The sequence below is a fragment of the Hemicordylus capensis genome, chromosome 6 (genome assembly GCF_027244095.1).
Source record: "Hemicordylus capensis ecotype Gifberg chromosome 6, rHemCap1.1.pri, whole genome shotgun sequence".
NCBI classification, from domain to species: domain Eukaryota; kingdom Metazoa; phylum Chordata; class Lepidosauria; order Squamata; family Cordylidae; genus Hemicordylus; species Hemicordylus capensis.
This window is the reverse complement of record NC_069662.1, coordinates 148843509-148865462: the sequence shown is the minus strand read 5'-3', so window position 1 is coordinate 148865462 and position 21954 is coordinate 148843509. Positions and strand designations below refer to the sequence as shown.

Sequence of the window (21954 nt, the reverse complement as noted above, 5' to 3'; positions counted from 1 at the left end):
TTCTGAAAGCAGGCAATCAGGTAAACATACAAATGGATTATGCAAATGCTCATGCCAAGCTGAACATTGATCACAGATCATCACATCAAGACACACAGAGGCAATTACTGATTGCAAAAATGTGTCCATATAATCAACAGCTATCCCAAATTCTACACCCTGCTTGGGGGGGAGGGGGGAGAGAGTGCTACGCACAGGTTGTTTAATGCAGGCTTGTATAATCCACTCAACAGGCCCACTAGTGCTATTGCCTAAAGGCACATTATACAGTCACTTTAAGAACTTAAGCAAGTCTAGGTCTGGGCAGTACCTGAACGGGAGACTCCCCAGGGAGAGGGACCCTACACACGCTATAGGAACATAGGAAGCTGATGTTTACCAAGAAAAATCATTGGTCCATCTAGCTCAGCACTGTGTACTCTGACTGGCAGTGGCTCGCCAAGGTTTTTCTCAGCCCTACCTGGGAGTTATTCGCACATGGCTTCATGCTGTGGGGTAAATGTTGAGCGAAGCCACTTCAAATCACACTCGCGGCATTGAGGGAAGCAGCCCCTCCCCTCTGCTCTCAGGTTTTGTTTGGGTCCAGTTCACATGGCATGCCTCCGTGTTTTCCTTCTAGCCAATGGGGGGGGGTTTACTAAAGAGCTATATCCGCATTTCTAAAGTGAGTATCCCTCTTATCATGCTAATGATTCTACGTCAGTGCCTCTCTCTATTTGCTCCAGAGTTTTCAGAAAAAGTAGCTTAAAACCAGCATTTTAAAAACCTGGAAATACACAGAGAAGCAAGAATTTGCAAGACAAAGCCTGATTTGTGTGTGGAGTGGGTCCAATGATCTTCAAGGGACTTCGGGGTACATTTGGCTGGAGTGTGAACACACACACTCTCTTCCGAAGCAGATTCGGGGTAGAAGCCCTGTCTATAAAGCCTCCTGGAGAAGCCGGGAACTGAACCTGGGATTTTCTGCATGCAAAGCAGATGCTCTGCCACTGAGCCATGGTGCAATCTTGACATCTACTGAAGACAGGTAGTATATTCATGAAATTGAAAAGAGAACCAACTCCAAGTGATCACAGAAGGCAGCTTTTGCAAACTGGAAGATCCCCAATTCATCTTTGTTTTGGGATGGTGTTTTGTTTTGTTTTGTTTTTAAAAGAGTGTCAGTGGCCATAAATGGCTTTATGGACTAGCAAGTGGACTTAGCATCAAGGCTGGTTTAATGGCAATAAACTGGACCAGATAGAGAGTTCTAGCAATGATGTTTCTCTGCCCTCATTTTATTTGTACCATTTCTCCAGTTCCCTGCACACCCTTCCGTACTTTCACATATTTTCAGCCCAATCTTATGCACGAACACTTAGAAACGAATCCTACTATGTTCAATGAGACTTGCTCTTATTCAAGAATGCACAGAACATAAGAACAGTCCTGCTGGATCAGGCCCAAGGTCCATCTAGTCCAGCATCCTGTTTCTCACAGTGGCCCACCAGATGCTGCTGGAAGCCACAGGCAGGAGTTGAGGGTGTGCCCTCTCTCCTGCTGTTACTCCCCTGCAACTGGTTCTCAGAGCCATCCTGCCTTTTGAGACTGGAAGTGGCCCACAGCCCTCTGACTAGTAGCCACTGATGGACCTCTCCTCCATGAAGTTATCCAAATCCCTCTTAAAGCCATCCAAGTTGTTGGCTGTCACTATGTCCTGTGGCAGAGAGTTCCACAAGTGGATCACGCATTGTGTGAAAAAGTACTTCTGTTTGTTGGTCCTAGACCTCCTGGCAATCAATTTCATGGAGTGATCCTTGGTTCTAGTGTTGTGTAAGAAGGAAAAGAATTTCTCTCTCTCCAAATTCTCCAAACCATGCATGATTTTATAGACCTCTATCAGGTCTCCCCGCAGTCATCTTTTTTCTAAGCTAAAAAGCCCCAGGTGTCGTAGTCTTGCCTCATAAGAAAGGTGCTCTAGGCCCCTGATCATCTTGGTTGCTCTCTTCTGCACCTTTTCCAGTTCAACAATGTCCATTTTAAGATGTGGTGACCAGAATTGTACGCAGTACTCCAAGTGTGCTTGCACCATAGTTTTGTATAAGGGCATTATAATATTAGCCGTTTTATTTTCAATCCCCTTTCTAATGATCCCTAGCATTGAATTTGCCTTTTTCACAGCTGCCGCACATTGAGTCGACACTTTCAACGAGCTGTCCACCATGACCCCAAGATCCCTCTCCTGGTCAGTCACCGACAGCTCGGATCCCATCAGCATATACTTGAAGTTGGGGTTTTTCGTCCCAATGTGCATCACTTTACACTTGCTAACATTGAACTGCATTTGCCACTTTGTCGCCCACTCCCCCAGTTTGGAGAGATCCTTTTGGAGCTACTCACAATCCGTTTTGGATTTCACTACCCGGAAGAGTTTGGTATCATCTGCGATGACAGGATCGCAGCTTTAGCCAATATATGTTTGACGGGCCACACAGCAATCTGGACCTTGGTGGCCCTAACTCATTTTAAATTCAAGGCATGGTAACAATTTTGGCTACCGTTTTACTTTCTCTGGGTTTTGAATTGAGTTACATGACCCTGCCTGGGCATAAGTGCTGCCTAATTGATGTCTTTAAGGGCAACAATTATAAAGTGGTTGTATTGTGCAGCACAACATATTTCGAGTTCCATGGACCACCATAAGGAGAACACAGAATACCAAAAGCTGGCCATCACCCGTTTAGCTCATCATTCCCAAAAGGGGCCATTTAACATATGGAAAACTTAATCACTCCCTCCGACTCAAATACACAATTTATAATATCCTATCCTGAACAGCACAGGTAAGAAACCTGTTAAGAGAAACTCTTAACCCTTTAGTCAGAATCATGAGGTAATGAAAACACTTCTAAAAGTACAATGCTTCAAACTCCAAGTCACAATCAAGTTTTCAAAAAGCACATTATAATGGAACGAACGGAAAGTGCTCTTTAGCTAGAACTCATCCATTGCTCTTCTGTGCCAGTTATAGCAGAACTCTGGGCCAGTCTCTTATCTCTCAGCCTAACCTACCTCACAGGCTTGTTGAGGAGATAAACATAACTATGTACATTGCTCTGGGCTCTTTGGAGGAAGGTAAAGGTAAAGTGAGCCATCAAGTCTATTTCGACTCCTGGCGCCCAAAGAGCCCTGTGGTTTTCTTTGGTAGAATACAAGAGAGGTTAAATGTCAACACACACCAAACTACAGTTTGGTGCTATGCAATTGAGCTTTGCGCTTGTGGGCTCTCTTCCTTGCCCGCAACCCCATGCGTTCTTATTTCCCTTCTCCCGTTTAAGTGGCATACTACAGTTTGTCATTCCAAACTTAATAGCATTAAGGTTTGCCATTAAATCTGAAGGTTGCCATTAAATCCAAAGCACAAGGGGAAGAAGAGGTGTTTGAGCAGTGTTTCAGCACACAGCTCATTCAGGGAGCACTCAACCATTGCAGACCTGACAACATGTCCCTCTTTTCCCATTCACCTGAATGGAAAAATAGGGACATGTTGGCAGAGATGCCATTGCTTGGTACTAAGTCCAAATTATTCCATTAATTCCTGATATGCATTATCTTTTTTAAAAATGCATTTAGAGAGTGCATGTGATGGCATTCTCAGTACTTTTCAAGCTACAAGTACTGGAATTGCCTGAGGGAAAGGAAAGAGATTCACACATGCTCTCCTCCACACAATGAGGCTCTACACACAATCGGTGTGTAGAGCTGGGAGGGGTCTGGCAGGTCAAGCCTGCTCTCCCCACAGATGATCTGCCATCGAGCCCTGGGCGGCCGGATCATGAAGAACAGATCTATCAATGGTTACTAGTCTTGATGGAAATAGGCCACCTCCAGCCTCGGAGACAAGATGCCTCTAAATACCAGTTGTAGGACTGAGGGCATGCCGCTTTCATCTCTTGCCTGTGGGCTTCCTGAAGGCATCTGATGGGCCACTGTGGGAAACAGGGTGCTGGAGCAGATGGGCCTTGGGCCTCATCCAGCAGGGCTGTTCTTATGTTAAATAAAGCTTTATTGAGTGCCCTCTCCCAATGACCAAACAGACAGCCACATGTGACAGCATTCAGCTTCATGGTTCATAACAGGTGTAGCCCGTTCTGAAATAATAGCAAAGATAAAGAATCCAGGCCCTTGCTCATGGGGGAGATTTTTATTAAGATATTTTGCCCCACTCTTTAAGAAACAAAAAACAAAGTAACACATAAAAACTTCCAATATAATAAAACACAAGTCAAAATCTGGGCATAAAATGAGCATTCATGGCAATTTAAAACAATGTTAAGGGAGGAAAACACATGCTGTACCTTTACCAGAGGAGATGATGCTTTAATAGGTCACTATTCAGCAAGGCAGAGGACAATCCTACAAGCTGACCTCTCATGACAACTTAAAAATGTGTCATGCTTCCAAACTGCGGGTATAATAGATGACAAACTATGATCAAACTTCCCTACAGCTTTCAGCCTAAATCTTATTTGCACATGCTTTGCCTTCCATCTAACATGAAGCCAAAAAAAATCTACTGCTCCATGGGTTTTTATAAAAATGTGCAGTTTCAACCAATGACAGATTTATCTGCCAAGGAGTTGATTCACAATGGCATTTGCCTAACATTTTCATCCGCAGGAAATTCCCAGACCTGAAAAGGTCTCCTGGGCCAACATCCTCTAAGTTAAGATGATCAAAGTGATTCTTTCTTGCTTAAGTAACTGGAAATACCAAAGAAAGGCTACCAGCAGACCACAGCTTCACTGCATACAGAAGTAAGGTTTGCATTTCCTAACTTCCCATGAGCACAGTGTTGTTCCTAGCATGCCAAGTTCTAAGAGAGAAGGGAGGAACAGGATTTTATGTCTGACCCCATTTAAGCTCACAAACAAGGCCTGGTTCACACATGCCTGTGCAGAACGATTACTGTACCTGATATGTGGTAAATTAATGTGTGCATTCTCTCTATTCAACGTTTCCTCTCTGGGTAAAATGGACTTCTACTTCAAATATTTATCCTATCCTATCCAATCTTTATTACGGTCATAGACCAGAGTACAAAAACACAAAAGAGAACAGACACAGAAAAACAGAAAACATAAGAACAAATATATCAAGACACAAATATTTATGTACCACTTTTCAACAAAAGTTCCCAAAGAGGTAGAATAATAACAAACACATGAGATGCATCCCTGTCCCCAAAGTGCTCACAATCTAAAAAGAAACATAAGATAGATACCAGCAATAGTCACTGGAGGAATACTGTAGTGGGGCCAGTTACTCTCTTCCCTGCTAAATAAAGAGAATCAGCACTAGGCCAGAAGTTGCTAGGACTAAGGAAAGAGACATTATCAATGAACAAGCCGATGAACATATGAAGCTGCCTTGTACAAAGACAGCCTATTGGCCTGTAATCCAGGCCTTGACAACTTTTCTTTTGATCTACGAGCCAGTCCAAAAATTTAAGAGTCAGGCAATGGAGACTTGACAAAACTACTGGACTTAATGATGGCATGTGGGGCATGGGTGAGGGGCCCAGAGGTTTTGCCCAAACGCCCGTTCACCTTATTTGGGGAGGGGGTTGCCAGCCCCAGAACGAGGCCACTTGGGTCCTCCGCCCTTGATCGAGGCCACTAGGGTCCTCCAGTGCTGGTGCCATGAGCCATGACCTCCTACTTCGAGGGGGAAATGGGCTTCTCTTTATCCTCTTTATGAGTCATATGCTTAGAACAGAAACAGGGCTGCCTGGGACAAGATTTTATTTAATAACTCTGCCTCTGAATATCTCAATCCAGGTGCCAAAGTTAAATTTCTAGGCACCATGGTTCCCCGGAGCCTGGGATTTGTCAGGACTTGGTCTAACCTAACTTCGTCTACTTGGGAAGTGATTCTTCAGCATCCTGAGCAGAGGCCTTTCCCGGTCCTGCTGCCCAAGGACTCTGAATTGGAGTTACCAGAGATGGAACCTGGGCAGGGGCGTAACTACCATTAGGCAAGGGGAGGCAGTCGTCCTGGGGCCCAACTGCCTCGAGGGGGCCCCCCAGAGGCACATCACATGACTCCCCACCCACCCATGTTGCACCCCCTATGAATTATGTTGAGTCTCTTGGAGATCGGCAGGAGCAGAGAGAAAAAAAACTAGATTCAATGTGAACTGGATATTCACTGTATTCATAATGGGGATGTGACTGTGAGTGCACTATATATTGTGAAGTGTGTTCATATGTGTATATCAGTGAGGGCCCATTTTAAAATCTTGTCTCTGGGCCCCCTCCAACCTTGCTACGCCCCTGAACCTGGACCTCCGGGCACACAAAGCATGTGTTCTGCCACAGAGCTAGGGCCCCTCTCCAATAAGCTGGATTTTTCCCCCTGCAAGGAACCCACACTTTACACTTGTACAGTTTTCAGACTACTAATGCTGGGTCAAGGCTAATGCTACTAAAGTGCTAAGAATCATTATGGTGACGTCACAAAAATAACTGTATGCCCCAAGCTCATTCTACTGCAGCATGGGCTCAAAGTCTGGGTCAACGTAAACATGACAGAGGCAGATGTACATGTTCAAATCTGTATTTGTCACAGTCATGGCAGGGGGGGAGAAATTCCAATCTGAACAAAGAGAGGTACATTGGTGGCTGATGCTAAATCCTCCTCTGCCTGCAGTTTATCTCCTTGCACTTTGTCCCCATCTAGGCACACTTTTGGTTTTGGAGCCTGGCTGAGAAGGGAGGAAGCAGGCTGTGGGGAAGCAAGCCATGGGTAGGTGGAGGGCTCAGCATCTGCCACCCACAGTCCTCTTCTTGCTCAGATGGCTCCCACCCCACTTTCTACACATTGTGGCAGATTTCTACATGGTGGCAGATCTGGTTTTTAACAGACATGGACCTGCTGCTTTCATATCTACTTTGACACTGAAGCCCCCATCTGAAATCAAGCATTTGTTGTGAACTACGTTATACAAGTTTGGACCCACAACAAAATGCAGCAGTATAGAGATCATGGAATAAGTTATACCTAATGCTGAATATTGTGAATCTATTGTGTGAGTGCAGGCCTGTTCATGCTTTATGTTCAGCACTCGTACAATGAGCGTACAGTGTACACAGGTTATGTTGATCCTGCTAACTGGGCAAAGAGGCATCTTTTTAACGTGGTGATGCTCTTTATTTAGCAGGGGGAGAGTAACTAGCCCATTCCAACCCCAGCACAGTACCTCCAGTGACTGTTGCTGGTGTCTATCTTATCTTTCTGTTTCAATTGTGAGCCCTTTGGGGACAGGGAACCACCTTATTTATTTATTATTTCTCTGTATAAACCACTTTGGAAACTTTTGTTGAAAAGCGGAATATAAATATTTGTTGCTGCTGCTGCTGCTGCACACATGTACAGCAGTCCACTACCTATGTGTACCATGCATTTGAAGGGCCTGTATCCAGGTTCACTCTTAAAATGAACACAGGTAAAGCCATTCACACAAACACATGTACGAGTGTACAGACAGCTGTACACTTGTGCAGCATAATATCTGGATTGGATGTGTGTGTGTGTGTGTGTGTGTGCGCGCGCGCGCACACACACCCCAAGAGCTTAAATTTGTCAAATGCCTTCCCCATCAGAAACACTAAACTGTGAAATGGCAGGTGGGAAAATGAAAGAGTTTTAGATACCTTTCCCGCTCAGAAGCAGAAAGGCTTGCAACTGTCTTGAAGGAGTATTCTCCATGCTGAGAATCTTCCCGCTCTTTTTGTTCAAGCCTCCCTTCCCCAGCACCCTGCTACTTTCGGAAACAGTACAGACTGCCGGGGGTTTTGTGCCGACAGGCTTAGACAGCTATGGTCGTAAGGCAGCAACGTTGACTAAATGCCTTAATTTCTCCTGCTTCTACTTTCAGTAACTGCTTCAGCAAGTTAAAGGCAGTAGAAATCCCTATTCCTAGAACTGACAGGGTCAAAGAAAGTTCATACCTTTTCTTTGTTTTTCGTTCTGGCAGAGGCAATTTCTACTAGTTCCTATCAAGCAGAGGCCGGTTTGCAGCTGGCTATATTATAACATCTTTTAGCAGGTACTGCAAGCAAGGCTGGATTAGCACAGCATGATTTACCTGGGAAGCTACACGTTGGAATGAGAGGGCTGGAGCGGGGGGGTGGGGGTGGGAAGACTCTCTTAACCACAGGTAGGCACAGAAAGCAGAACAAACAATTTTGGGCAATTTGCTACAAGAGACTCGTTTTGACCATTGCATACGGTATCACACTTGACACACTAGGAAGAAAAGCAAGCAGTATTGGGGGCAGGGTGGAATTCCTGCCATTTCCCCCACGCTACATGATTCCCCCCCCCCGAAAGGAACTATGCCAAATAAGCCTCAAAAGAATATCAAATATCAGCAGCAGGTAAAAGGACCAAAGACAATCCTCTGTTTGCCACCATTAACAGAGAACACCACGGCCATCGGCTGCTCAGGTAAACCCTGTAGATCAGGTACTGATGTCAAGAGCATCAAGCCGAGACACTGAGCAACAGCCCAGGATCCTCGTGGCCAGGCAATCAGGTGACCCCACAGGGTCAATCCATGCCAGCAGCTAATAGAGAGCTCGCAGATCTGCTCTTCTTCTTCAGTCTAGGCAACTTGTCACTGAAGAGAGGTACCAGGTTCCCACTCTGGGCCAACCAACCAGTTTTCCTGCCACTTAATAATAATAATAATAATAATAATAATAATAATTCAATTTCTATACCGTCCTTCCAAAAATGGCTCAGGGCGGTTTACATAGAGAAATAAATAAATAAGGTGGATCCCTGTCCCCAAAGGGCTCACAATCTAAAAGAAACATAAGATAGACACCAGCAACAGTCACTGGAGGGGTACTGTGCTGGGGGTGGACAGGGCCAGTTACTCTCCCCCTGCTAAATAAAGAGAATCACCACGGTAAAAGGTGCCTCTTTGCCAAGTTAGCAGGGTAAGTTAGCACTTACTAGACTAATGCACCCAACCACCACAAACTGGCAAAGTGTCAAGACAGATCTTTGACAATGCAGAGCAATTAGGACTTGTGCATGTCAGATAAAATCTGCTGTGGTGGTGGTGGGGGGGTTAGGCTTAGAATGAAGGAAGATATCAAACAAAAAGCATCTTTAAGGCCGAGTCCTTAAAGATGTGTTTCTATGTAAATATGCATAGAATTGTGCTGCAAGAAAAAGTTACAGAGTGCAGTGCTGCACGGTCATCACTCCATTTGGCAGAACTCCCATCTATTTACAATGGGTTTTCAGAGCAGCCATCCCTGTGGATCCTGCCCAGAGCACACTGAAAGAGAGCATTAACAATCACACCTTGATTAGGCTCTTAACATGCAATCATAAAAACGACATCTAGGAAAATGTTTAATTAAATACAAAAGAAAAACAGTGTGGGCATTTTCCTCAAGCCCATTTAACGCAGGTGACCAATAAAGGCTGTGGTTATTACTAAAAGAAGCAGCAACTAACCACCACATAAAAAACATCAATCCATGTGCACAAACAACCTCTTTAAAATATCTCTAAGGAAAAATTAAGACTAACGGGGCAGAAGGGAAGTATTCTTTTTGAACTGCCTCATTGACTGTAGACATTAAAGGAGGTCAGAAAGTCACCTGCAGCAGGACTTGAAGTTATGCTAGCGCGCACTGATTAAGTATACAATTCACAAGCTTCATTTAAATGAATGTACAGTAAAACTTCCTAGCTGACTGCACAAGCAGGGTTCTCACTTGTGAAGGGAAAATAAAGCTGTTTTCCAACTAGCTGTGAAACACTGTACAGCCTTGTGCAAGGCAGCTCAAACTTGGAAAAAAAAACCCCACAAAAAACCTATGCTCAGCTTTATGAATGTGATACTGTGTGTTTTAATACCATTATTTCAAACATTATGAAGGGAGGGGGGCTCATGAGAATGAAAAGCCCCGGGTAGTATCACCCTGGAACAGAAGACAAAAATATTCAATTTATATGAACTCCTCTGAAATCTAAATACACAATTCCTTGAATGTGCCCAGACACAGAGAGCCTTTTCTGATGGACGGAGACAATGCTCTTCAGTCCTAGTACAATTTAGTACCATGAAGATAAATGGAGCCATATATTATTTTAATCCTGGCTAGCCAGAACAACCCAAAGAACAAAATAATCTCCTTTGAAAAGCTATGAAAAAAAGTGAAACTGAAAATTTCCCAACAATTCAGGAGGTGTTGAAAAATACAGAAGCTTCACATGAAACAGGAACTCTGTCATGCCCTTTAAAACACCATCAGTATTTTTTGCCTTGAAAATATTACTGCATGTATATTTGGTGCCCAAGTATTCTACACATTGTAAAAAAAAAATCATACTCCTAGTACTACTAAGCCCGCAGTGCCACCACATTACCTCATAAAGGGAGAAATGGCAAATGGCAATTACTGTTAGGGCCAAAGGAGAGGCTGTCACTTTTAGCAAGCACAACGTAAGTGTTCTGAAAATATAACCTTTATTTTACTATAAGAATCCTGGTATGCAAACCTGACAGCAATTCATTTCTTTCAGGTATCTAAGTTCACCTTAAGTAGCGCAACGAGGAAATGATTGACTAACAAGCAAAAGGTCACCAGTTCGAATCCCCACTGGTACTATATTGGGTAGCAGTGTTATAGGAAGATGCTGAAAGGCATCATCTCATACTGTGCAGGAGGAGGCAATGGTAAACCCCTCCTGTATTCTACCAAAGACAACCACAGGGCTCTGTGGGTGCCAGGAGTCAAAACCAACTTGACGGCACTCTTTACCTTTAGTTAACACATCTCAATTTGCACACTGGGGGGGGGGGGGGGAGAGCATATGCATGCAGTGAAAATGTTCAGGCCAAAGAGACAAGTAGCCACCACAACATGCCCTTCTAGAAGATCTTAGCATAATGGCTAACCTTCTCAACTTCCATGTGCCAGGAAGAAGCATCCCTGGTACCAAGAACTTCCAGAGCTCCAAAGCTGTTATAATGCAGGGGGTGGAGTGATTTTTGCTGATCTCTCCTTCCCCTGGAAGCGCCCTGCATGACCTGAAAGTTTGTCCCTGAGAGTCAAGCAGCCCACGGGGACATATTTTTGAAAGCGCAGGGCACTTCTGGGGAAAGGAGAGGGTACCCGGAAGTGCTTTGCATTATCTAAAGGTATGTCCCTGTGGGCTGCTTGACTCTCAGGAACAAACTTTCACGTGGTGCAGGGCACTTCCGGGGAAAGGAGAATGGGGAAAATGCCCCCCTTTGCGCAATAACTGCTTCAGAGATTTGGATTCTCTCCACAGCAAGGGCTCCTCCTCCTGGTGCCCAGGCACAGGGTTAGTGTGGATGCCAGGCTGTAAGGACAGAGGAGCTACAGAAGGAGAAGCAAACACAAAAATTGATCTTTTAAAAAAGAAATAATCATACTAAACAGTGGTCCCTCTTAATTTGTTTTATCTCTGTGCGGAATCAATTTTGTTCTGGGCAGCAGAATCAAGGCAGTGTGTGAGCATGTGCATTCAGAATGGGGCTGTCCTGATTCAACCTGAGCGGGATCCAAAATGAACTGAGTGGACATCCAAAAACTTGTGAGCGTGTGCATGTGCGCACGCCTTAGAGCGCACGAGAGAGTGTGTGAGCGAGAGAGAGAGAGCAAAAACCTAAAAACCTGGCAGAACAGGAAGATTATTACGTGATAGTAGAAAGTCACCAAAGAGGGAGCAAGGTGCACTCTCTTGAGAGGGAACTCTACAACGTGGCATGGCTGCAGACAAGCCCTCTCTGATGTTATAAACACACACACATCAGATGTCACGAAACACAGAGAAAGCCTCTTTCTAGCAGATGTTCATACTCAGGCAGCTTTATATGAGAGAAGACGGTCAAAGAGAGCTGCTGCCAGTAATCGTAGGCAGTAATGGGCTGAATGGAGCCATAGCACCCCTTGGTATAGAGCAGTTTCCTATGTTAATACATCAGAGAGAGATCAGTGCCAGCATAAGATAACCTTCCACAGCATTAGGCAATCCAATTCACAAGATCATTGCAACTAAAGGTGAAACTGGTCATATGTGGCCAACACCAAACAGATCCCATATTTTCACATCCAAGCCCAGTCCAGACTAGAATTTTACACCAGGCAAGGTTTGGATTTATAAAGAATAAGACAGCAGAATTCACTCACAGGATACTTGTGGCTGGAGTAGATGCGTACTAAGAGTGAATTTGGGTACATTATTTTAGCAATTTTGGTGTGAAATTTTACCAAATGTGAAATGGTTAGGCTAGGGTCCAGAGGCCTTGTTGAGCTACAATAAATACAAAAATCTCCCATCTTGATCAACAAACGTCACTATCACTACTAGAGTTGCCTGGTTACAAGCATCTGTCTGTATCAGCTCCGCAAGATTGAGCAGGGTAGCATAGGAGAAGGAATCAGGGACTGTTACTGGAACTCCCAAAGGGTAGTTCTTCCTACTTTTAAAAAACTCTTCCAACATAAAGAAAAAGAAACACCAGTTTAGCTTTCTTTATATCCTCATTGCCAATAACCTTGCCCAGAGCAAAACGCAAACTCTCTACAAAGCAATTTGAACACCCTTTTAATCTGTGTCTGTGCTTTCGTCTACTAACACAGGAAGGAGAAGCTACTGTGATTTCCCTTGACTATACCACCCCACAAAAAATGGCAGAGCTAAACACAATGCTAGTCCAGTTAACATAAAATGGTGTTACCCAGAAGTCAAATTAGTGGCATGCTTAAATTGGCCCTTTAAGCTACAGAGTCCACTGTTAGAATTTCCTCTAACTTAGCAAGGACACTTTAATGCAGCATAGCAGGATTGTGCATACAAGCATCTCCAGTAAATGTTTCCAGTGCTCACATGGAGCACCAGAAAGAGGCAACACCTATTCTGTTACTGGTTATTTGGAAATTGTGAAGAGATTTCAGGAATGCAAGAATAATGTGCTAACAAACACCAGAACCAAGAACTGCTGGATCAGTAATGCACAAGGGGAAACTTCACGAGAGAAATGGACTTTGGTCTGGCATTAATTTGCTACCTCCTTCACTCTTCAATTTTCCCTGTTCATAGCAAATTCCTAGTAATGGCAGCTGCAGCTGCAAGCGATCGTATATAATATCTTTCATGTGTGCTATGTTAGTGCAAACAAAAGCAAAAGACATTAAATACTTGGTTAGAAATTGCTGCTTGTTTATTCAGACACACAGTACATACACTCAGTAATGAACAAGAATAACAAAGGGTAAATAATAACTGCTACTTCTCATATTATTTATTTTTATTTATTTATTAAACATATTTCTATACTGCCCAAAACTTGCGTTTCTGGGCAATTTACAATTAAAATCATTTAAACATTAAAATCATTCAAAATCCAACATTAACAGTATTAAAACTATAAATCTAATTAAAAGCTTGGGTGAACAAATGTGTCTTCAGAAACCTTTTTAAAGTTTCCAGAGACGGGGAGGCTCTTATCTCAACAGGAAGCACATTCCCAAGCTCAGGGGCAGCAAAAGAGTAGGCCCATCCCCGAGTAGCCACCAGACGAGCTGGTGGCAAAGAATGAATGCAAGCCGAGATTTAATTTAGAAAAGATCTTCAATTCCAGAGAGTGTCACATGATCACTACCAAGGATGTGCAGAACATTTTGAGCTTGAAACTTTCCAACTCAAAACGGGCCATTTCGAGTGTTTCAGGCTCAAAACAGAATGGCCTTCAAATGAAGGGCCTATTTCAAGCTTGGAATGGAACCTAATCCATTATGGAGGCCTGTTTTTTCCTTCCTGAGAGAGCTGGTCTACCAATTGGGGTCAGCAGGTAGACCAGGCCTCTGCTCTCGACCTTGGAGGGCTCTCTCACTTTGGAGAAATGGTCTACCCACCAACCCCAATCAATAGACAGCAATCTCTGGCCAAGTCCCACCAGTCAGGAAAGGGGAAAGAGACTTCAAAAATGGTGCTCGAAACACTCAAAACGTTCCGAGCGTTCTGGGCTCATTCTGTCTGAACTGGCTCACCCAGTTGTTCCAACATAACATTTGGGGGGATCTGCATTCCGTTCCGAGCTTGGAACACAAATCCTGTTCGGTGTACATCTCTAATCATGACCGTATGATGTGGCTTGCTACTGCCTTTCCGTGGTTGAAGTTGAAGCAGCAATGTATGTCAATCAACACCTCAAAGTTGGAATCATTTCCTTTTCACACAGTAGCAGGTTTCAGAAACATTTTTTAAGTATAATGTGTACTTAAATAGAGTTGTGATAGAAGCACTCAGTACTATGTGCCTAAAAACCAAGACCACTTCACTGCACAGAGTACACTCTAAGAAGTAATTTGTACTTTTTATAAAAGTGAACAGCAAATATAGACATACAGAGCACAAAGGAGTTTCCTTGGGCTTTAGCAGAAGTAGAGAGAGATGAAGTTTTGGTGGGTAATACCACTCTGTCACAGCATGTAACCCAGCAGACTTTGAAGAGGCAGCCTTTTACAAGACGTGCAAGCCAACTTTCTGACAACTGTTACCAGGTTCACAAAACAATATCCAGCAGCAAGAATTGCAGCTGAAACTGTGTCATGGAGAAGGGCCTACCCAAACTGCAAAGTATATTGTGCAAGATGGGCAGAGTATTCTGTCCAATATCAGCTGTAAACCTCAAAATCTTGCTTCGTTAGAACATGAGTGTGTTCTAACCAAGCAAAATCAACTATACATTTCCAATTATTCTTATCATGCCTAGTTCCTCAAAATTGTGGATAAAGGTCAACAGTGGCATTCTTTGCTTACATGTGTCTGGTCCAGATTCCAAATGAAATAATCCCCAGCATATGGAATTTATTTTTTATTATGATTGGAGATCAATCAATCAAGGCAACTGCAAGGAAATATGCAAATAAATATTTGCATATTTCCATGGGGTTGAGTTGATTGATTGAGGTATAATGAAATGATGACATTACCAGAAGAGGAAGTCACTCCCGTAATCACTCCGGGTTTCCCCCTGTTTCTAAGGTTAGTATTTTATACCATTATATCAATACTTTTGAGGACTATTAAAAATCTTGATTGACTGTCAGTACACTGTTTTTAGTCCTTAATTACATATGATCATTCCGCTTGCCAAATGTACATTTAGACAAAATATATATTTTTAAAATATTCTTTTTTAGCAAATTTTCTTTTAAGTGTGTGTGTGTGTACACATGCCTTCTTATATATGCCAGCTATGACCCTTTCTGTATCCAGTCTGTCACAACTAAAAAATTCTGTACAATTCTGCCCTGGAGGGTTCCCACATACTAACATAAAGAAAATAAACTTCCCTGTCAGGCAAATCAATCATTTTGAAAAACAATCCACTGTAAAGAGTTCATTCACCATGCACAGAAAATTTAGCACACAATTGACGCACCTTTTTTTTTTTTAAAGGAGGGTTGAACCTTTTATTATTATCAGCAGTGTACTTAGATGGAATACAGATTTCTAATCTTGAACTATCTGTGAAAGATGTGATCTAGCTACATTCATGTTTTACTGCAAGCGGGGAGATATGACAATTCAAATTCTTATCCTGTGAAAGGTTTCCAGCCAACCCCACAAGAGACACATCTGACACTGCTGCACGACAACAGCATCCTGTATAAACTTCGGCTGTCACTGCAACATCACAGGGAATGACATCACAGCAGTGCAAAAACCATTGCTCCTAATCTTAAATGCCAATTTGCCAGCGCTGCAACCGATAGGATCATACCATAAGAGCCTTTTAAAGGATCAGAGGACGCTTTAGCCAGTTCTTAAAGGGATTAATCCTCTAATTACTGGAATTTATACAACGGTGGCTTTTAGAAAAAGGCAGCGCAAACTTGCATTTGTCTAGCACAGCTTGTTAGACTCACCACAACTTAATTACAGGAAGTATCACTTAGATATAAGAAAGAAAATGTAAGTTTTTCATTTCTTCAACTTGGAATGTTATGGTGAAGCTCTGGTTTTTCTCCTCACCAGTCACTGATAAAGAGTAACTCTGGTAAAAAGCACAGTTGGACCTATTGCTCCTTTATGGGATTGTATAGGAAGTTTGAAGTCTCAAGTTATGATCTATTTTCTCTTAAGGAGATGCAACAATTGTAGTATATAGAACATTCACCATCTCTCTTCATATGCTTACAAGTGATTGCATAAAGAAGAAGAGGAATGGTCATACTACATTCTATAATCAGTCTTTTATCTCAGCCAAGCAACCTCCAACAGTTATGATTGCAGAACAAGAGAGACACAGCAGTAATGATTTCAAATGCCTTTTTCAGAAACAAAGATTCTTTTCCCTTCTGTTTATTTTATAAACACACAGCACCATGGTGCTACACCTAAACAAGTCTACTGATATCAAAGAAACAATACATTAGCAAAACAAAAGCAGTGAAATCTTAAAATATTGTTTATCAAATCTTCCTGTGTTATGGTACTATTCAAGTGAAATAAAAATCAACATTCCTTTGCATCTGTTTGTTTTCCGTCTTCCTCCCCCCCCGCCCACCACCACCACACACACACTTGCTTCTCTACTGGCGTTAATAATCCCACATGTAAACAGCTATAAGAGTTCATGAGCTGGGTAGAGTACAGGCCCCGCCCTCATCTTTGATTTCATTCAGTATGAATCCTGAACACTCTGTGGCTTGTGGCAAGAGGTCAAACCAAGTCACGCATCAAGTTATTTTACAATAAAAGATACACAAAACATTTCAGAACTGACACTTAACTTCAAAAAGGTATAAAATAAATATGATACATCTAAAACCACTGAGCATGCTGGTATGAAAAATGGCTATAGCATGCCAATGGAAAAATGTCTAAAGATTTACTTATTGCTAATTTGTATAACTCTTAATGCTAGTCTTATCTTATTAATTCTTAATTAATAAGAATTAAATTTCTCCAAGGTCAACTGCTAATGCATTCAACTTGAGTTGACCAAAATATCAGGCATGGGTGTCACATCACCTACTAATCTTGTTGTCACTTTTTCTTTTTCTATTACAAGCAGAAGTCATAATTCCAAAACAATTAAAATATTATTATACAACTAAACAGATTTAAAGGCCTAAAGCTTGAGCTATTTATCCATGCTACTGAGAAACACTAATGCATCCAATATGTTCATAGTCACATGAGGGAAAAGATGTTAAAATAAAACTTGATGTATGACAAAGATGGTTACTTTATTATGTAATATTACACCAATATGCCATCCTCTTAAGAGAGAATTAATCTCTCAATTCCCCCTGTCTGTTATGTGCAATTTGCTTTCTGAGAATATCTCCTGGAAATCCTTGTATGATTTTTGTTGGGTTTTTTAATCACAGGGTCATGTATTTTTAACTGATTGAGTTTTGGTGTTCTTATTAATTTGAGAACTGTAAGCCATCTTGAGCTTGTCAAAGAGGTAGAATATGTAAACAAACCATTGGTGTAAATATATACAGAAATTACACATTCACTAAAAACAGTTTTAAAGAACTGATTGGATTCCAAGCAGTCAATGCAAAGAATATGCACTTGACATGACAGATGTCAGGATTTCTCGCAGGTGTGATGGCAAACCAAGTTTTGTTCTGCTACATAACTTGAGTTGAGAGCAATTATCCCATGATAACCATGCACATCTATTCTGTGATAATTCACATCTCTCACAGACCACAATTAGTTCCTGAAACTGAATGGTAGATTCTCAGGACTTTAAACCAAATAAAATTGTGCTCAGGAATCGAGTAAAAGGGGACTTGCATACTGTGGACAGCCACAAATGCTCATAAGATATAAAGAGTCTAGGAAAATAAAGTGTAGCACTCTCATATGTTACAGGCTATTTCACAGATATCAACGCACTGTAGAAGGAAGAGAAAGCAGATTTTCTTGTTCTGTTTTATGCAGAATGTTTTAGCACAAAACTAAGTAAAATACTGTTGCCTGGGAACACATCTCTCCAACTATAAAAAGTATTTGAGATTTTGGAGGCAAGGAAGTGATAGCAGGGGCACTCCTTAATGGAGGACGAGCAAGGGGGAAGTCTCCAGAGCTCAACAAGACCTTTCCAAAAAGCTCTTTTTCCAGGTAGTTTTCCAAATGGAGTGATAATATCTCAAAGCTTCTCACCATGTGCATCTGCCCAAATAGGGGCGGCAGCATGCACACATCAGTGCCAGCAGTTCTCGTGACAGAATGACACTCAGGTAGCATGTGCGCAGCCGAATGGTCTGTGGCAGAAAACATCAAGATGGTATCACATCCACTAAGAGCACTGCTAAAGATATTCAAGGAGTTCTCACATGAAGAAAAAGTAAGATATGATCCAGACCTGAGAGGGAGGAAGAAGAGGGAAGATTCCAGTGTCCTCCCTCTTCCATCCCTTTAAAACGCACATATACGCTTTACAGTTTCAACCTGTGGACTGAATGGAGTGACATCTTTCCCGCATCCTATTAAGTCAGGTAGTATTCTATTGGGAGGGAATGTGTGTGATTATTTCTGATCAGAAAAGAAATTTTAGGGTGCTCTCATTTTCGTGTTATCAAAACAGGCAAGCAAGTTCCTCCTCTACCATCAAATACTGGGTTTGTTTGAACAACACCACTCCATCCACGCTCCTTGATGGGCAGGGAGAGGAATAATAAATTCTTGAAAGTGTGTATTATGAGGAGCTACTCTATGGTCTCTGTGAACCTAGCGCATTCGCAGTCAAAAAGAAACTGAGGAATAGGGGTGCCTAACTGCCAGTTTAAACTGAAAGGGCTGCACGTGCATCAGGCGGTTAACGGCACCACGGAGAGCTAACTAGCTCAGCCCGGATAGTCCTGCGCAGGCGCAGAACCCATCTTTATGGAGGTCATCGGATCATGATCAGATAAATGGAAATTCCTCTCCATACACTCACTCTATAAAAAGAGCCAAGTAGGCAGTAAGACATCGTGTGGGATATTTAATCCCACATAGCACCCATCACTTTCCCACATACTGAAAGGATAAGTCCCTGTGGGAAAGAAGGTGCTTCCCTTGGAGGTTTTGAGGAAGAAATGGATTTTCCCCCCAGCCATTTTATGAAGCAGTGCTGGAATAGCCCATATATGATAGAGCTAAACCCCAAGAAATGGGGGGGGGGGGTGGCACTACTGTGTGGCAATTTCTCCAGAAAGCCTTTTTGCTCAGCAGAGCCCCCAACTATAGGCAAAGCCACCATCACTTCAGCTCTGAGGAAAAACACACAGAAACCCCAACAGCAACCTGATTTTGTACCACGGCAAATTTGGGGGCGGATGGTGGAGGTACAAAAGACGGAAAAGGCCTCCAAACTCTGCCTCTATGGCGATCCTGAAATTCTAAGGGGACACATAAGCTTGGCACACCAAAATGTGCTTCAGAACAGAGTCCCCATGAGCCTATTCCACGGAGGCAAGAAAGATGGCCCAAAATATTTTGTTTGGCACTACATTTTTATACCGCCCCATATACAAATCTCTAGGCGGTTTACAATTTCAAAACAGAAACACTAAATCAATTAAAACCATTTCAGATATAAATAAAAATAACTTCTAACTTAAAACTTATGGATGGACTAAAAGCCTGATTGAACATGTTTTCAGATTTTTCTGAAAGACAGCCAGACGGGAAGGCTTTAATTTTGTTTGGGGGCACATCCCAAAGTCCTGGGGCAACCATAGAAAATCTGCGTGCTGGAGGCTGAAAAATCCAAAAATGGCCCAAACATAATATGTTGACATTGCAGACTAATTTGGTGTCCTTTAACCACACCTGGCAATGCACCCCTTGAAGCAGGCCTCCACACCATGCCTCAAGGTAAGGCCCGCCCAAGGCACACACTGCACATGCTCAGAGACACTCATTGCTCCTGCACTGATTTCAGGCATTAATCACATAGTGGCAGGGAAAAGCCTCTGACCGTGATCCTTCAGGAGTTCCAAGCCGCTACCAAAAAAAAAAAAATGTAGCTGGGGATGATGGGAGTTGTAGTTCAGCAATGTCTGGAGTGCCACAGGCTGGGAGCCCCCGCTTCGGCGCCGTTACTCAGGAGTAAGCCCCACTGACCGACGTGTGGGAGACTGGCTTCCGAGTAAACATGCACAGGGTGGCACGGTCCAGGGCTCAAGCCTTCTTAGGCTGCCCTTGCTGAACTTCCGCGTTGATGCCCGATGCGTGGCGGGAGGTGGTCTTCCGAGACCCGCCTTCCTCCCCGGCTCCCCACCTCTCCTTTCCCACCGCCCAGGCGCCTCTTACCGTCGATGTTCTCCCGGTCGCTGATATGCTGCAGGTTGCAGCCAGTATCCTCCCGGCTCAGCTCGGTGTCGGGGCGGTAGGACTCCAGCCGGGAGTGGGCATTCCTCCGCAGCTTGGGGCTGGACGACACGCAGCAAGAGGTCGTGTTCCCCATCGCCGCCGCCGCCGCCGCCGCTGCCGGAGCCGGCTGGGCAGACCGAGAGGCTGGAGCCGGGCGGGGAGGGGGAGCAAAAGAAGGGGAGGGAGGGAAGAAGAGGAGGCGGCGGCGGCGGCAGTCACCAAAGGCGGCGAGGAGCCATCAGCAGCGGCCAGGAAAACGACAAGCACCGCCGGGGGACGAAGAGATGCTGGGGGTGATGACGGCACCGGCGGCGGCGGCTGTTGCTCCCGCCCGCCGCGCTCCCCGGCTGCTTCTCCGCCCAGAGGCTCATGCAAGCCGCCTTGCCCCGCCGCGCGGCTCAGTCATCCTGCCCTGGCATGCAACGCTGCAAAGCCGGGCTATGCCGGCTGCTGCTGCTGCTGCAGCCCCATTGCCCCCCGCCGCTGTCGCCCTCCACCGCTGCCCGGAGCTGGCTCGGCTCCCCCCTCGTCTTCTTCCTCCACCTCCAGCCAGTGCCTGCACCGAAGAGGAGGCGGCGGCGGCTGCTGCAGCAGCGCAACCTCTCCCCCAGCAAGCAAGCAAGCAAGCAAGCGGCAGCAGAGCAGCAGCCCCTCAGGCTGCCTTTTGCAAAAACGGTTCCGGTTCAAGTGGGTGGGAACGTCGAGCGCCGGCCGCCTTCCTTGGCCGCGGCGCTGCTGCTGCTGCTGGCGGGTCCTCACGTCGGGGGAAGCCCCGGCCGGACGGCTCTCCCAGTGCGCGGGCGGGAAAGCCAGAGAGGGGATCCCAGCCGGCGAAGGGAAGCCCCTCTCCGAGGAGGAGGACTCCAGGGAATCGCGGCGGCAGCGCCTCCTGCCTTCTGCTGCGGCTGCCCTGGAAGGAAACGAGGCAGAGTCGCGCTAGTCGGGAGGAGAAGGAGAAGAGTCAGCGCCTCGCCATCCACAGCTCATGTGGTGACATGACGGGCCAATCTGCAGCAAGCGGCCTCTGCGGAGCTGTAGAGCGCCTTTCCACCGTCTCTTTCTCTCTCTTACACACACACACGATGAAAAGTGCGAGGCTCACCTCGAGGCCTCTCTAAAAGTCACTCCCCCCACGATCTGGCAAGCCTAGGCCAGGAGTGGGCAACCTGAGACTATCCGTTTGTGACGGGACAACTCCCATCATCCGCAGCTACAGTTTGCTGGGGTGCCAGTGTGGTGTAGTGGTTAGAGTGCTGGACTAGGGCTGGGGAGAGACCCGAGTTCAAATCCCCATTCAGCCATGAGACTTGCTGGGTGACTCTGGGCCAATCACTTCTCTCTCAGCCTAACTTACTTCACAGGGTTGTTGTGAGGAGAAATATAAATATGTAGTACACCGCTCTGGGCTCCTTGGAGGAAGAGCAGGATATAAACTATAAAAAAATAAATGATAATGGAACAACAGCTGGCAGAGGTGCACCTAGATAATTTTGGAGATTAGACCCAAGTGAAGAGGAGGGCAACCAA

General features: G+C 44.4%; 1 protein-coding gene across 1 annotated transcript in view; it reads right to left on the bottom strand.

Annotated features, from left to right (window-relative positions):
- The window catches only part of CCNY (cyclin Y), a 153915-nt gene extending 132340 nt beyond the window's left edge, over positions 1–21575 (bottom strand). Inside the window, exon 1 of the mRNA XM_053263597.1 lies at positions 20368–21575. Coding sequence (XP_053119572.1) covers positions 20368–20521 — 154 coding nt within the window. The 5' untranslated portion in view covers positions 20522–21575. The remainder of the gene's footprint in view (positions 1–20367) is intronic.
- Between the last annotated feature and the right edge of the window lie 379 nt (positions 21576–21954).